Below are 17279 nucleotides of genomic sequence, written 5' to 3'. Positions count from 1 at the left end.
TTATCATCATCATATTTAATTACTTATTAATCGCCCTCCATCCGAGAATGCTCTAGGTGATTTACAGCTAAATTGTAAAAGATAAAATACATACATACAGAAATTAAAAATTAACAGTGATCGAATGCTCTAGTAAAAAGCCAGGTCTTAAGTGCTAGAGTAAAAGGCCCTAAGTCACGCATGGCTCTCATATAGGGCGGCAAGGAATTCCATAAGGCAGGGGCAGAAATAGAAAAAGCCCTGCGTCTGGTACTTTCCAAGTGCGCTTCTCTAGGACCCTGTATATAGAGTAAGTTGCGTTGGGCTGGTCGTTGCGGCCTCCGATGATGGGAGAAGGAGAGGCGGTCCCTATGGTACGATGGACCCTGGCCAAGAATTTTAAAGGTCAGAACTAACATCTTATACAGGCCATGGTACTCAGTTGGAAGCCAATGTAAATGTTGCAGCACTGGTGTTATATGGCATTTCATGGGCGTTCTTGTGAGTAACATGGCTGCCACATTCTGAACAATACGGAGCTTTCGGGTCGCAGACATAAAAAGGCCCACATACAGGGCGTTGGAATAGTCCAGCCTAGACATGACCGTGGCATGGATGACAGTTGCCAGAGCCTCGTCAGATAGGTAGGGTGCCAGTTGCCTCGCTTGTCGTAGATGGAAAAAGGCCTGTTTGCTGGCAGCAGTGACCTGAGCTTCCATTTTGTCAGCTGCGAATCCAGGACGACACCTAAGCTCTTAAAAGTGGTCGATGGAGATAGGGCGGCACCATCGAAGGTGGGTAATGGATGAGTCAAACCTGTCGTGCGGCCATGCCAGAGAATCTCAGTCTTTGCCGGGTTCACCTTCAGTCTGCTAGCACATAGCCAGTTTGACAGAGCCTCCAGACATTGGGTGAAATTGTCTGGAATTGACGTTGCTCCAGGCTCCAGGCGCAGAAGGAGTTGGGTGCCGTCCACATATTGGTAGCAGTCCAAGCCGAAACTCCGAGCCAAATTAGCAAGGGCTCTAACGTAGATGTTGAAGAGAGGAGGAGAGAGAATTGTTCCTTGGGGGACACCACATAGGAGGGGGATCTATCGGAGACTTGATCCATGTACTCCACGCGTTGACTCTGGTTCCGGAGAAATGAGTTGAACCAATTAAGAGCCTGACCGCGAACTCCGGCCATGGCAAGACGGTGAATCATTAGATCATATTCGACGGTGTCAAACGCTGCTGTAAGGTCGAGAAGTACCAATAGAGCGGATCCACCATTGTCAGACTGGCGACGGAGTTCATCCGTAATGGCAACCAGGACTGTCTCCGTCCCATGGCCCCGGCGAAAACCTGACTGGAAAGGGTCCAGGCTACTGTCAAATGAAAAAAAAAAGTATAGACAGCAGAGCTAGCATGGTCAATACAATACAACCCAGCACGGTCAATACAATACAATACAATACAATACAAAATTTATTTATTTATTTATTTATTTATTTATTTATTTATTGTATTTGTATACTGCTCTTCTCAGCCCTCAGAGTGACTCAGAGCAGTTAACAAAGCAAATACAATACTTAAACATGATAAAAACTGTGTTATGGTCACTGACCAGCACAAAGCCGGTTATAAGTATCCTGGCTCAGCATGGTCAGTAGTCATGGGGAAATTCTGTGAGTTCAAGTCAATAAGTAACTTTCCCCATCACTACGGGCAGCATGGACTTCTTTATATGTGCTACAGTGGAAAAGACAACAAAGTTCACTGAGTAGTTTTAAGGTTATCGTGTTTAACAAGGTTCAGGCCCATTCCACACATCTGAATAAAATCCCACATTTTCTGCTTTTACTGGAATATATGGCAGTGTAGGCTCAGATAACTCAGTTCAAAGAAGCTATTCTGGATTATATGGCTGTGTGGAAGGGCCCAAAGACAAATTGCAACTTCTGCATGTACATTTTTGATCAAACAATACAGTACTGCCCTTTCAATTCTCTTAGATGCCAAATGGTTTTCAAATGTCCTAAATATCTTGTAATAAACATAAATGCAAAGCACTATAGCTTCTATTTATTTTAGTCATCCTTATACATTAAAGGAGAGTTATTTTCTTCACATCTAGAAGGAAATTGCTTTCTAAATATACTAGGGAATGAAATAAGTATTTTTAATAAGTCATTTAAATAGAATTGGTAAGTTTAAAGGGGATAAAGTTGTTTGTGAGTCATTTTGCTACCTATTATCCCCCCATGTGCTGATAAAAACCACAATTGGAATAATAACCTTTTGCTGTAGCAGCTCAATTTAATTTTAGTAGTCATTGCTGGAGGAGGAAGCTGCCTCCAAGTCACCTTTAAGCCTACTGTGCTTTCAAATCAATTTCAGATTGCCTTGTTATGAATTCCCTTACTCTTTTGCTTTACAAGGTTCTTTAACAAGGTTTTGATTTTACTGGTAGATGGCAAAGTCTTCATGCATCCATGTAATAGATATGTTTCAGGATTTAACTTGAAATTTCAGTGTTTTAGCTTCTTTCTCAGAAGGAAGTTGAGGAAAAATCAAGATTTCAGATGAAGGGCTGCTTTCTTCTTTCAGTGTTCACTTTATCTCCCTCTGAAGCATCTAAGCAATTGGGTAAAACCAGGTTCAAGCTACTGGATGCATTGACTGCCATATGGTTCTGCTACTGTAGGCATCACTTCCAATATTTAGATGCCATGTTCAGTACCTCAGGAGGTCATATAAGTGGCAACCCTTGCCTACTGGAAGGAGTAAGCAGCTTCTGCATGGTAACATTTCCATCCCATGTTTGACTCGGTGCAATCACTTCTACTTTATCTATGAGATAGTATTTTCCTGGCTGCCCTCGGTAACTAGTACAAAAGCCATTGATCATGAATACATGAGGTATGTATAAACTTTCTGAGATACTTTAGAAATCTAGGACTGAGGTGCAGAAAAGTTAACTGGAAAGGAGCATCCAAAAATCTCTTTATGAGCAAAAACTATTTAAAAAGAAATATGAATTAGCATTTTAAGTATGAACCTAAACTCAACCCTTTGGCTTGTGTGCTCTTATCCTCCACTTTTAGTGTGACCACAAGGAAAGCCTTGGATGTTTTTGCTGCAATTTCTGATTAACTTCAGCTTACCATGCTGTTTGACTCCAGACAAACTTCCATTAGTGATACATGTGGTGTGAGGAAACGAACCATTACAAACCATAACACAACCCAACATTTTTTTTAGTGTCTTGATTTTTAAATCTATTTCTTGTCAATGTGTATTTTTCATGTATGATGTATGTTTAAATGTAATTTCATGTAGTAGAAATGTGGTTGCAATAAGATTGTATTGCCAGGATGTATGTTTACATAGAAGGCTGTGAGAATGTGACCTCTGAGTGTCTAGCTGTGAAAATTTTTTAGGGAGTGTCTGATATCTGCTAGCCAGTTGCAGTTTTTGTTTTCGTTTCCAACTTCCTTTGTTCTGCTTACTTCACGTCTGCTCGCTTATGGTGTTGGCTGTGTTTGGAACTGCTTAAGTAAAACTGAACCTGCTTTTTACCAGGTGACTCCAGAGTCCATTATTCTGAGTTTTTACAATACTTCTGCTGACGCTAACATTTCTGTGGTTATTTGGGGCACATATTCAGAAAATTGCATTGGATAGACTGTATCTGCTCTAGTTTTTTTAACCTATGGTTATGATGATGCAAGCAATTGGAATGAGCAAGCAATTGGAAACTGGTAGATGGCATGTGTTCTTGTATCTCAGAAACTAGAGCTGATAAGGGAAAGGTAGTGCCATTTTTGGAATCAAAAGATCAAAGACAGGGCTAACATTGGAGGCACTGAAATGTGTGCTGGCCTATGTGATTTATCAAATGTACTAACCATGACTAGGAATAACCAGAGTTTAGAATTTAGGCAACATGATGAGTTGCATGAAATGTAAAATGGAACAAGATATTTCCAATCTCCTCCTTATGGCTGCAGAAACCTAGACAAAAATTAAGTTCAACAATAGTTTGTTATATGAACATAAACATTAATTTAATATTGGGTTGTTGTAGAGACCTCACAACCTCTGAGGATGCTTGCCATAGATGCAGGCAAAATGTCAGGAGAGAATGCCTCTAGAACATGGCCATATAGCCCGAAAAAATCTACAACTTAGTGGTTCCAGCCATGAAAGCCTTCGACAATACATTAATTTAATATTGCATTGCTGCAGAACAAGTGTGAATTGTGGACCATCAGGAGCAGTAGTTCCAACAATAAAGTCCAGTTAGTGCCCAGTTAGGTATTTGTTTTTACATTTGTGTCACATGACCAGCAATTGCTTTGAAGATAATACTAGGTACAACTCTTCAGTCTAGAGTCATGTTCATCCAAATGATTATTTTGAAGAAGCTCATTGCACAGAGTGTTTTGTGCTGTTTATATGCTTACGGCACTTGTGTGTTGAATTTGCATCAAAGCAAAGTTACAACATCTTTACATTATTTATTAAGTATTTTCTTACCTTCATTTCTTTAATACCAGAACTCCAAAGCAGTGCAGATACATTATTTCAGCATGAATGTTTTATTTGAAAATCAAAATCATAGCATTGCTTTTACTAATATAATAGTTTAAAGTTTCTTTATTTACCTTTAATTGTTAAAAATGCATAGACAATTGAAGAATGAGTTGATCAACTGGTATTAATCAAGAGTTTTGTTAACATAATAGCAAAATTCAAAACTTTTAAATTTAACATATTGAAAAACACACTTACTAGTTTTACATTGGGAACATTCACGGTAAGCTAACAAAGTTTATGAACAGCATCTGTTAGAAAAAAAGAAAAAGGGTTTTGAAAGCTGTGCCGCCCTGTTGCATACATTGAACCATAAAGTGCAATAACTGAGGCATATCTTTTCCAGCACAATCACAGTGTCTTCAGAGCCAACTGCAACAAGATTATAATGTTATTCACTGATGGTGGAGAAGAAAAAGCACAAGAGATCTTCGATAAATACAACGTGGAAAAAAAAGTAAGATTAATTTATATAAACATTTTACTAACTGGTTTCCTTTTTATTGCCATAATTAGAAATTTGTGTCTGTATATGGAACCAAAGTAAAGAAAATGCAGGTTTTATGTCAGTTTTAAAAGCTCTACAAAACCCTCTAGGGCAGTTCTACACAACCCATTAAAGCGGGCCAAAACCAGAATCTGAAATGGGACACGCAATTGTATTCATACCTTCTTCCAGTTAGAGACTCTAAGAACTAGGAGTTGGAAAGATCTGTGTCTACATAAGATCTTGAAGACCTGTCATTTCCAGTCACTGTGAACAGTAAATGGGTTCATGTTTGCTATAGTAAAGCTTTGCCCATTCATTCATGCTTAGAGTGAGTGATCAATTGAAACTTTTATCAATGATTTAAATTTACTTTTTCCATTTGTGTGAGGTTTTGTTTTGTGTGTTTTTTCTTCTTACAATGCAGACAACATTGCTGTTTGTAACTTTACGCTATCCTAAATAACTCCTGAAGGAAGGTTTGTTTGTGGAATGCACCCAGCATTGTCCATACAAACATTCACACTCATTCAAGGGTGAAAAGTCTTGTCAGTGTGGTATCTTAGCACATCAAAATCTTCCTTCTGATCAAATATGAGAACACTTTCAAATAATCTTTACAACCCTCCATACTATCTAAGCCCTGCGGATAGGATACAAACACTCTTATTTATACCTATCTTTGTTTCTAGACATGGGAACTGGGTCTGACTAAATCTGTCAGCTGCAAAAGGCCACCCTACTCGGATCTGCACACATTATTTGCCGATACATCACACAGTCCTAGACACTTGGGAAGTGTCCAACATATGATCCAATACAGCAGCAAGCAGAGTGATCTTGTTTGCTGTGTACTAATCTTGTTGTGTTTCAAATAATAATAATACACTTTATTATTATATCCCACCACCATCTCCCCAAAAGGACTCAGGGCAGCTCACAAAAGTAGTCATAAGTGCAACACACACAAAATACAGAAATACATAAGCATATAAAACAATGACAATACAAGTTTACACAACAATTTTTACATAAAACGTCATATAAACTCTTATTGATTTAAAATTTCATAAAATGCAGCAGAAGCTGCAGGTATAAAATAAGCTATATTCAAGTATCAGTCCCATAAGTGCCGGAGCAAAGGAAATCACTATATAATCTTTCTCAGTTCTTTGTCTCTCACTGAGTTTGTTTTTTCCTCCTTGGATAGCAAATATTGCAGCATGTCCCAAACTGCTCGTCCTCCTATTTCCAGGTTTCAGCACCAAAGTGAAGGGGCATGTACTGCTCATTCTCAGGAGTCCCCTTCTTACCTAGGAGGATGAAGCAGAAGAAACACACCAACGAGTTGAATCTCTTTGAAGATTAGCATTTATTTTCTGGCCATGCAAATGGTGGTAGATTGTGCACTACACATAAAAGAACTACTGCACCCCCACAATAGGGCCATGGGGTTTTACTGTTTTACAGAAATCCAAAAGGCACATTTTGTTTGGTGTTAACATGTTGTCTTCTTCATTGGTCTATGCTTACCTAAAACATTTTGATTGGTTGTCTATGACTAGACAAACAATCAGGAATATATTGGACTTTTTCATTTCTTCTTCTGATGTCTTTAGCTCTTGCTGAGATGTGCTCTAGCAGCACCAACTTATCTCTTTGTTGCAAGTGAGAGTGCAAGACTGTTGTTTGTTTAGGAAGTTTAAGTGTGGGAATCGTTCTCCTAGCTATAGTAGCTGCCTCCTGTAACTACACCTTTGGCTGCATATGCTTTACAGATGGAACCTACAGTCACATATAGCATTTACAAAATCTTATACATCAATGACTCCTTCAGATCCATGGCAACAGAGGGCAATGCCACCTTGCCCTATGCTACCCAAAGTCGAAACATTCCAAATTCTGCCATAGAATTCAAAATATCCCTGATTTAGGGACAGTGAGGACAGTTGGGCTGGTTCCCAACTATAACTGGCTACAGTTGTTCTGAATACTATCCTTTTAATATAAGCCACTTTGAGTCCCCTTGTGGAGAGAAAAAGCAGGGTATAAATAAACAGCAGCAACAACAACAACAATAATTTTCGATCCCAGATTATATGCTTTGAACTGGATTATACTGCAATGTAGATTCATATAATCCAGTTCATAGCAGATAATCTAGATAAGATACTAGATTATATGACAGTGTAGATCCAGCCTAAGATAAGCAAAATTGGGGATACTCTGAGAACCCATAATGTGCATATGGATGCCTAGGTGTAAACCACATTACATGGCAAAGCGATTAAGGGTCAGGTGCTCTGGTTTTTATTTATTTTGTATCAAAAGCATTGCATAAATTAGTATAAAACTGATAAAAATAGAAGGTGCGCAGGTGGCTAAATATATCTTGACCAAAATGGGCAACAACAACTGTATTGCCTGTAGCCTCCAATAATTCCTCCTCTGTACATGAGGCAGAACACAGTGGACAAGCATACAGATGTAGAGTTATCTGTTCTGCTCCACAGTCACACAAGGTATGGGATTCTTTTAGGTAGTGCCATTTTGTCAGGTTGTTTTTTAATCTGCCCACTCTGCTTGAGTCTATTCAGGGACTTCCAAGTTTCCCATTCTTGGTTTGCCCCTGGAGGAAGACCCGCATGGGGGGGGGGGCATCCAATTGGGATTTCCTGGTTTAGATGCCCAGAGTGATACTCTTGCTGTTGCTGGAGGGATGCCAAGAGGAGTGGTAATTCTCATAAAGCTTTTCCTTGATTTGAGTCTACTGGGAGGAGGCTGGTAGCCATGTAGTGGATAGTTTCACAGTGTTCAACCTTATTTCTCTCACATTTAGCAGCAACTTCCCATTGCACATCAGGAGGGGCAATGCCAGCTAGCTTGTAGTTTATCAACAGGTGTAGGTTTAAGACAGGTGTAGGTTTATCAACAGGCGTAGGTTTGTGATTGTTCTGCATGCTTCATTCAATGCTATGTTCACCTGCTTTGCATGGGCAGATCTATGCCAAACGGGCAGGCATACTCGGCAGTTGAGTAAGACAAGGGCAGGGCTGATGTTCTTATTAATTTTGGGTCTGCACCCCATGTGCTGCCGGTAAGTTTTCGCAGGATGTTATTGCGTGCAGCTACTTTGTGCTTGGTGTTCAAGCAGTGTTTCCTATATGCTAGTGTTTGATCTAGGAGCTGGGGGTGGTGACGGCCGACAGGGAGCTCTGGCGTGGGCTGGTCCATGAGGTCACGAAGAGTCGGAGATGACTGAACGAATGAACAACAACAAGTGTTTGATCTAATGTGACACCAAGATATTTAGGATGGAAACAACGTTCAAGTTCTTCACCTTTCCAGGTGACTTTCAGTTTCCTATTGGCTTCACAGTTGCGTAGATGGAAAACACACACTTGTTTGTTGGCAGGGTTAGGCTTCAGGTGGTTATCTTTGCAGTAGCTGGAGAGATCTTTCAATGCATTAGTAAGTTGGATTTCAACTGTTTCAAAGTCTTTTGCTTGTGTTGTTAGGCCAAGGTCATCAGCATATATAAAGCTCTTTGTGAGTGGTGATTGTGGCTGATTGTTAGTAAAGATATTAAACAAGGTCGGTGCAAGAACGCAGCCTTGGGGTAAGCCATTCTTTTGCCTCCTCCATCTACTTTTCCTGCCTTAAAACTCCACATAAAAGCTACAGTTTTCTAGGAGAGTCTGGATAGTTTTTGTGAAATAGTCTCGGGTAATAAGGTAGACTTTCTGCAGCATTTTCCTATGTTGTACCGTATCATAGGCTGCTGTAAGGTCAACAAAAACTGTTCCAGTAATGCAACCTTTCTCATATCCTTGATGTACTCAGTCGGATTAAGAATTTGAAGTGCTCTGGTGATTTGGAGGATATATTTACTACCCAAGAAGAAAGAAAGAATAGATACAAACACCATGTTGTTGAAGTTGAGCAAAAACCACTGGTGGTATGTAGTAAGGAGTGCCCTCCCATCTTTTTCCTGGAGCTGAGGGTAATGTATAACTCTGGGAGTCTTTCTGTATCCTCTCAGCTATCCAGAGGCCACTATTTTTACCCCCAGATGCTTCCAGAGAGCATACGATCATTTGCACTATGTTTTCAGTCCCCTGGCCCTTTTGGACTCTATTTCTAAAAAAACAAATCAAGAAACTGACTATTTGAAAAAGCTTCTCCATGTAACGTAAAATATGACAAAGATTGGTCAGGGAGAACATTAGGGGCATTTTTTAAAATTTTGTTTTGTTTGTTTATGAACTATGATGGATTCAGCCATCTAAGGTCATCTGGGAAGCTAAGTCACCCCCGTTGTCCCCGTTCTACATGCTGATTGGTAAGTAGTTGCCTTTCCCCTCCCCCTTGGTCTGGAGCATAACAACAACAACAACAACAACAACAACAACTTTATTCTTATATCCCACCACCATCTCCCCGAAGGGACTCAGGGCAGCTTACAGTACCTAAAAAAAACATTAAAATGAAGCACAATATAAATACAATAAAATAAAACCCATCACATATAAAAACATCAACTCAGGCTCAGTAGAACTGGTGGTGTGAACAGCTGTCAAAAGCTGTCAATAAAACTGGTGGTCACAGACAGCAATCATAATGACATCACAGGTCACTGGTTCTTAAGAAGGCAACTGGCTTGAAGAATGTCAGACAAGCCACTGAAAACCTGTGCATTGTAATTGAAATTAAAATTCATGCAATTTGTCCATTATTTTTTGGAAACACATTTACTTGTAAGAATAATTGCCTAGCCTGGCTGCTTCTCATGCATACATTTATTTAATTAATGGCTTGTTGTGCATGTAATGTCATAGCATCTGGTGGATGACATAGATTGATTAAGCTTTCCTCTTTATAGAGTCCTATTAGCTGAAATAGTCCCAGTAGAGCGGATTGGGAATACCTGGCAGTCTGCAAGAGGATAGAATTCAGCATATGATAATAGCATTTTTACAAACATGGGGGATATGCAGAGCCAAATATGTAAGTCTCAGTGGCTTTGCTTGGATTATTTGACCACAAGGGAAGCCTGGGATGGTTGTCACCAAAGAATAATGCATGAATGATTGTGTGTAGTGCTTTTTCCACAAAAGAAGAAGTTGATGTTTCTCTTCAGATATATTTTAATGGAGCTATGTATGTTTTTTTCAAAACTAGAAAAACACTTGGGTAATACACCACACTTGAGGTGACAGAGTACTTTGTGGTCCCAGGGTAGACTGTAGGGAATCCATCTTGGTGCTCTAACAGCATATAATTCTAGTAATAATGTCACTGTGGACAGGTCCGTAGCCAGAAAAAAAATGGTGTGTGTGTGTGTGTGTGGGGGGGGGGGGGGGGTTAAACTTTTTTTTAGCAAATTATGAAGAGTAGTTCCATAACACAAAATAATTTAAATGTTACAGTTCATTCTATATTTTTATATAGATTTAATTAAATCACATTTATATTTTAGTTACAGAATTTCAAGTCTTAAAAAACCTGAAATGTATAGTTACAAAAGAATACCAGAAGGTCTGTTAGAAACACTTGAAAACTGTGCCAATACACTTTGTCAGAGATAAGGCTCCATCGATAAACTTTGGTGGACACTCAAGAATGCAAGTTAGAGTGTGAACACTAGAATGAACACATTTCAGTTTCCAATTAATTCCATTAGTAGCCATGATACAAAATTTTAGTCACAAATTCATGAGACTAAATTTTAGTTATTCAACATCACTTTTCAAGTTGCAATGGCACCTTATTCAGACAATGACCAATATGGATAAATACAAAAGGAAGGTAGTATGCTGGGCCTAACTCTCTGGATACTCTGGGAAATATAACATAAGGGTCCTTCTCATACTATATCTGCCTGGTTCCTGAAATTGCTCAACGGAGCTCTCCATGTAAGAAATAATCCTATTTGTCCACACCACAACTTCCAAAACAATTGGATATTTCCTTCATCTATTGCATGGTACAGCCTTTTTCAGCACAACAGCTTTGTTTCTTGTTCCTTCTTTGCTTTTCTCTCTGAAACTTCATTTCCCATCAACTGCTCCTCCCCTTTAGAGCTCTCTGCAGCAAGTTTGTATGACTGCATGGCTTCCAGAACAGACCAGATCTGATGCCTTCTAGCTTGTTAGGCCATGAGCCTAACCAGGCAGAAACTGGAGAAGAGCACATGCCCCCCTCCAGATTGGCCCCAGCCTGAGGCAAAAACAGCCCAAAGGCATGAAGCCTGACATGTGGTCTGAACAAAATGCAGACAGACATCCAAGTGAAGGTTTCCTAATATACTAGCGAAGGCTATAAAGCTGAACACAAGGTCTAGAACAAGATGGACAACACCCTATAAAATGGCAAAACTTAAAGCCTAACATGAGGCCTAAAACAAAGGGGAGCTCCCCCTCCCCCCAAATATAATTGCAATAGTTAAACCTAACATAAGGCAAAGCTGAACTCCTAACATGAGGCATGCAACAAAATGTAGGCTTCAGTATGTGATGACACAGTTAATGAGTGGAATTGACTGTGCTTTCCTGGGGCTGAGAGGGTGTGACTCCCTCCAGATAACAATTCATTAAGCATTATTTTAAAGGGAAGAGTTGTCTGCAACCTTTCTCTGTGGCCTAGTAATCATGACTTGAGGTTGAGAGAATGTGACTCACCCAGGCAAATACTTATTAAGAGTTTATTCTAAAGGTGTGGGAGGGGGGGGGGAGGCAAACCTCCTTTGCTACAGGATGTGACTAACCCTTGAAGCAACCCATTTTGGAAAATGGAAATCTTCATAACCTTTTTCAGATTTTATGATCTTTGGAAAGGGATGACCTTGTTAGAAGTCATAACTTCTTGAAAACTTATGTCATAGCCTCTTGGTAAAAGTATGTCCTGTTAGCATCATAATATTTTGGGAAAATTGTATTCACCAGCATTCATGCAAAGCAATTAGGTTTCTCAGATGTTAAACGGATGTTAAAAGGAAACTGGAAGTCCCTTTGCTCTTCAGAAGCTTTTCCCACCATTTCTGTAATGAAACGGTGATTCGGAAAATGATTCAGCGTTCCCCTGTCCTTGGCTCAAGTCTGCATAGCGTTTTTAAACTTTGCTCCCTTTGCTCCCTCACCCTTTCTGGAGTAAAGCAACTACTTTCAAAGTAAAGACCACCCAATGAAACAGGGAATAACACTTTCAAACCATTAAGGAAGGATTTGGAAGTCTCAGAAGTTTCGAAAAGTTTTGAACTTTTTTTTCTGTGAAAATTGGAATTGACTTTAGAATCGAACCACTACATCCAAAACGAGTTTTGAACCTTTTTTGTGTGTGGACCAAACAAGCCTACTAGGCATGTCTTTGAACTGTTAGGTACAAAGATATGCCAATGCACAAAACCATATTAATATTCAGTAGAATTTCAGAAGTGTTCTTTTTAGTTGCCCAAAAACATCTGCTCTCCCCTAAAATCTCTTGGTTCAAATTATGCTCTCAAGAGACAAAAATAACCAGACTTCTTTAAAAGTAACATTGTTGGTTTACTCACAAACCATGTGTTCAGCATACAGGCACTTTGCGTATCAGTCCAGTTACAAGTATATTTGGAGATTATCTGTGGAATCGTTCTTAGAATCAATAGTCCATAATCTAAAGCATCTCTCTATTCTGAGAGTCTAATAGAGTCTCTGTTTCTAGTCTGAAAGTCCAATGGAGTCTAATGGCTTCTGTACAGCATACTGTTCCTATTGAAGTCTAAACTGAACTGTTTCTAAAATGGAGTCTGAGTCATAGAATCATAAAATCATAGAATCAAAGAGTTGGAAGAGCCATCCAGTCCAACCCCCTGCCAAGAAGCAGGAATATTGCATTCAAATCACCCCTGACAGATGGCCATCCATCCTCTGTTTAAAAGCTTCCAAAGAAGGAGCCTCCACCACATTCCGGGGCAGAGAGTTCCACTGCTGAACGGCTCTCACAGTCAGGAAGTTCTTCCTCATGTTCAGATGGAATCTCCTCTCTTGTAGTTTGAAGCCATTGTTCCGCGTCCTAGTCTCCAGGGAAGCAGAAAACAAGCTTGCTCCCTCCTCCCTGTGGCTTCCTCTCACATATTTATACATGGCTATCATATCTCCTCTCAGCCTTCTCTTCTTCAGGCTAAACATGCCCAGCTCCTTAAGCCGCTCCTCATAGGGCTTGTTCTCCAGACCCTTTAGCATTTTAGTCGCTCTCCTCTGGACACATTCCAGCTTGTCAATATCTCTCTTGAATTGTGGTGCCCAGAATTGGACACAATATTCCAGGTGTGGTCTAACCAAAGCAGAATAGAGAGGTAGCATTACTTCCCTAGATCTAGACACTATGCTCCTATTGATGCAGGCCAAAATCCCATTGGCTTTTTTTGCCGCCACATCACATTGTTGGCTCATGTTTAACTTGTTGTCCACGAGGACTCCAAGATCTTTTTCACACATACTGCTCTCAAGCCAGGCATCCCCCATTCTGTATCTTTGCATTTCGTTTTTCCTGCCAAAGTGGAGTATCTTGCATTTGTCACTATTGAACTTCATTTTGTTAGTTTTGGCCCATCTCTCTAATCTGTCAAGATCGTTCTGAATTCTGCTCCTGTCCTCTGGAGTATTGGCTATCTCTCCCAATTTGGTGTCGTCTGCAAACTTGATGATCCTGCCTTCTAACCCTTCATCTAAGTCATTAATAAAGATGTTGAACAGGACCAGGCCCAGGACGGAACCCTGCGGCACTCTGCTCGTCACTTCCTTCCAAGATGAAGAGGAAGCATTGGTGAGCACCCACTGGGTTCGTCCATTTAACCAATTACAGATCCACCTCACCGTAGTTTTGCCTAGCCCACATTGGACTAGTTTCCTTGCCAGAAGGTCATGGGGGACCTTGTCGAAGGCCTTACTGAAATCCAGGTACGCTACATCCACGGCATTCCCCGCATCTACCCAGCTTGTAACCTATTCGAAAAAAGAGATCAGATTAATCTGGCATGACTTGTTTTTGATAAATCCATGTTGACTATTAGCAATGACCGCATTTGTTTCTAAGTGTTTGCAGACCACCTCCTTAACAATCTTTTCCAGCATCTTGCCCGGTATCGACGTGAGGCTGACCGGACGGTAGTTGTTTGGGTCATCCTTTTTTCCCTTCTTGAAGATTGGGACCACATTGGCCCTCCTCCAATCTGCTGGAACTTCTCCCGTTCTCCAAGAACTCTCAAAGATGGTTGCCAATGGTTCCGAAATGACTTCCGCTAGTTCCTGGATCTGGCCCTGGGGACTTGAACTCATTTAGAGTGGCCAGGTATTCCTGTACAACTTGTTTCCCAATTTGGAGTTGGATGTTCTCTAATCCCTCATCCACTCCATCTTGCTGAGGTTGAGGATGACTTTCTTTTTGTGAGAAGACCGAGGCAAAAAAGGTATTAAGTAGTTCTGCCTTTTCCCTATCCCCTGTCAGCATTGTCCCATCTTCTCCTCGAAGAGGCCCTATCGCCTCCTTGTTTTTCCTTTTTCTACTGACATAAGAAAAGAATCCCTTTTTATTGTTTTTAATGTCCCTGGCAACCCTGAGCTTGTTTTGTGTTTTAGCCTTGTGGACCTTTTTCCTACAAGTGTTGGCTATTTGTATGAATTCTTCTTTGGTGATTTCTCCCTTTTTCCAGTTCTTGTGCATGTCTCTTTTGTATCTCAGCACAGAGTCCTGAACAAACTCAGTTTTGCTCACGTGGTCTGCATTTAAACTAAAATTGCATACCAATACATGCATATACAATACAGTAAGCAATTATATACATATCAAATAACTAGTGCAGGCTTGAGAAGATTGTTGTTTCCAACAACCCAGAAGGTGAACTCTGCTTAATACAGCTACCCAAACCTCCAGCCCAGCCCTTATGCTCTGCTGGGAAATCCCTGCCAATAAATGCCAAGGCAGAAACTGCCCAAATTGTAGGGTGAATCCCTGCGGCAAAGGCATAGCAATGGGAACCCTACTATCAGGAAAAGGGGAGGGGAGGAAGCAAGAAGGGAAAGGACTAATTTCCCATTAGGAACTTGCCTCCTAGCTCATGCTGAAGCAAAGAGCACAGCGGGGGTGAAACAGCCTTAAATAGTCTGCAGTTCCGCCCCTGAATCCATCAGCTGCTTCCATCAAAGTCTGGTCCCCTTCGTGAAGGCTCTCAGATTCCCTCCCCCATTGCCGTAGGCTTTGCCTGCCAGTTATGGGTGGGCCAATTTGGTTGCTTGCACTATACTAGCTATTGCTGCAAGTAATGACAGTGTGAATAAATTGTTACAAATTGCTTGAGATAGTGCTTGCAGTTCTGGAGATACTTGTTTAATTTTTTGCTTCTCATACTGTAGATTTATCATGGGAATTTGGTTAACCAGTTAAAATTCATGAGTAAACAAGGTTTTTTTAACCTGAAACATTTAAGGGGGGGGGGAGTTGAATCCCTGACCCCACCCCTCAACTTGGCTAAAGCCCTGACTGTGGGGGTGGGGGTGGGGAATGGGACACGAGGAATGCATACTGCACTGGGTGACACTTTCACAGTATGTGACTATAAAATGACTGTCTATAAAATGTGCAGTGTTTCAACAGAGATTTTTTTTTAAATAAATACCTGTAGTTAGATATAAACACAAAAACATTTTGGAAGCCCAACTTACATGTACCTTATTCAAGGCAAAAATGTACTTTTCGAACTTTCTAATGCAAAGATGTCATTTTATCCAATTACATTGGTGCTTTGAATGACATTATTTCATCTGCACACATTAGCAAGCACACAATATTATTTTCATTTCTTCTGTTTTTAAAATTCCCTGATTTTATCAATTTTCTGGTACTTTAGCTGCAATATATGGTACAGTCCAGTGTGGGAGGTGGTCCATGGAGGTGATACCATGAGTTGCACTGGGTGACATTGGGTGGTATAATGGGAGGTGATGGTTATGGATTCTTTGTCTAGCCATAACCTTCTGAAATTCACCTTCCTACACATAGCTAGAAGTGCTAGTGTGGAAAATCAAATACATTATTAGTTGATATGCCAGATATAATTAGAAAGTGAAAACTACTAATAAAAATTGGATATACCTTGGCTGAAAAGTAATTTTACCTGTCACATTTATTCTGTGAACTGTCATAATGTTCTCTTTTATTTGACATTGGCATGGGCTATTTGAGACTTATTTTGATTCATAGATGTTGCCCACGCATTATTAACAATGATTGATTTAAAGGTTATTGCAAACAGCTGACTGAAATGGATTAATGAAAGAAGCAGAGAGAAATCTCCAATTTAAACAGTATATTAAATTAGTGTTGGAAAGAAAGCTCATATATTTTTCTCCACCAGAAGTACTGACTTGTGGACTTCTGATGTGGCATGATGGTGGCTGGCTGGGCACTTTGATAGCCCTCTGAGTGCCAGACCTTGTTGCAATCGGATAGAGCATTTAGCTCCCTTCTGGCAGATGAATCAATGTCCCTAGGACTGCAGAACACATAGGGTTCCAAACTGAAGGTCTGAGAAGTTGTTTCCCCTCAAGGGAGATGGCACAGAAACCCGGATGAGATTCCCGCGGGGCACAGCAGATTGCAAGAGGTAAACAGACACTCCACCTGGGGATCTCAGGCTAACAGCCATCCTGCACCCATTTTTAAAAGTAAGAAAGAAGAAGAGTCGGCAAGTAGCTCATTGAAACAGTGAGCTCTTTGCGAACAAACTCAAATTCATCGTGGGAAGATAACCCCTCCTTAATTGTTATTAACAAACAAAAAGTCAAACAGTGTGAACAGAACTTGTAAAGACAATAAAGGATCATAATTAAAGAAATTAGCCTTTTAAAATTTACATATCAATCTCAGTCTGGGTGATTGGTGGGGAAAGTAACTTTAGGAGGATACATGCTACAAAGGAGATGCCATTAATATGAAAAAAAACCAAACTAGGAGGAGACTGCCTAGTTGAGGACTTCTTTAGACAAAGGTGAGTCGGAGACGGTAGGATAGTATGAGAATGGAAGAATAGATGATCCAGAACTGAGTCCTGGAATCAGCAAGACAAACAACCAAGAGACGGCAAAGAGGGTAAAGTAACATCATATTCCAGTGAGACTACAGGGAATGAGAGTATGGAAAAAGAGTGGAACAAGAGAGGCAAGAGAGTAGAATTGATAGAGAGTCAGGAAGTAAGA

At 40.3% G+C, this 17279-nt stretch overlaps 1 protein-coding gene across 3 annotated transcripts in view; it reads left to right on the top strand.

Annotated features, from left to right (window-relative positions):
* CACNA2D1 (calcium voltage-gated channel auxiliary subunit alpha2delta 1) overlaps positions 1-17279 on the top strand; it is a 531008-nt gene that overhangs the window by 419152 nt on the left and 94577 nt on the right. For all 3 annotated transcript variants that reach the window (XM_067468854.1, XM_067468853.1, XM_067468852.1), the window contains exon 13: positions 4906-5016. In XM_067468854.1, coding sequence (XP_067324955.1) covers positions 4906-5016 — 111 coding nt within the window. The remainder of the gene's footprint in view (positions 1-4905; positions 5017-17279) is intronic.

This window comes from Anolis sagrei, chromosome 5, assembly GCF_037176765.1.
Source record: "Anolis sagrei isolate rAnoSag1 chromosome 5, rAnoSag1.mat, whole genome shotgun sequence".
Classification (NCBI taxonomy): domain Eukaryota; kingdom Metazoa; phylum Chordata; class Lepidosauria; order Squamata; family Dactyloidae; genus Anolis; species Anolis sagrei.
Note: the sequence above shows the minus strand (reverse complement) of the source record. Positions and strands in the feature narration are given on the sequence as shown.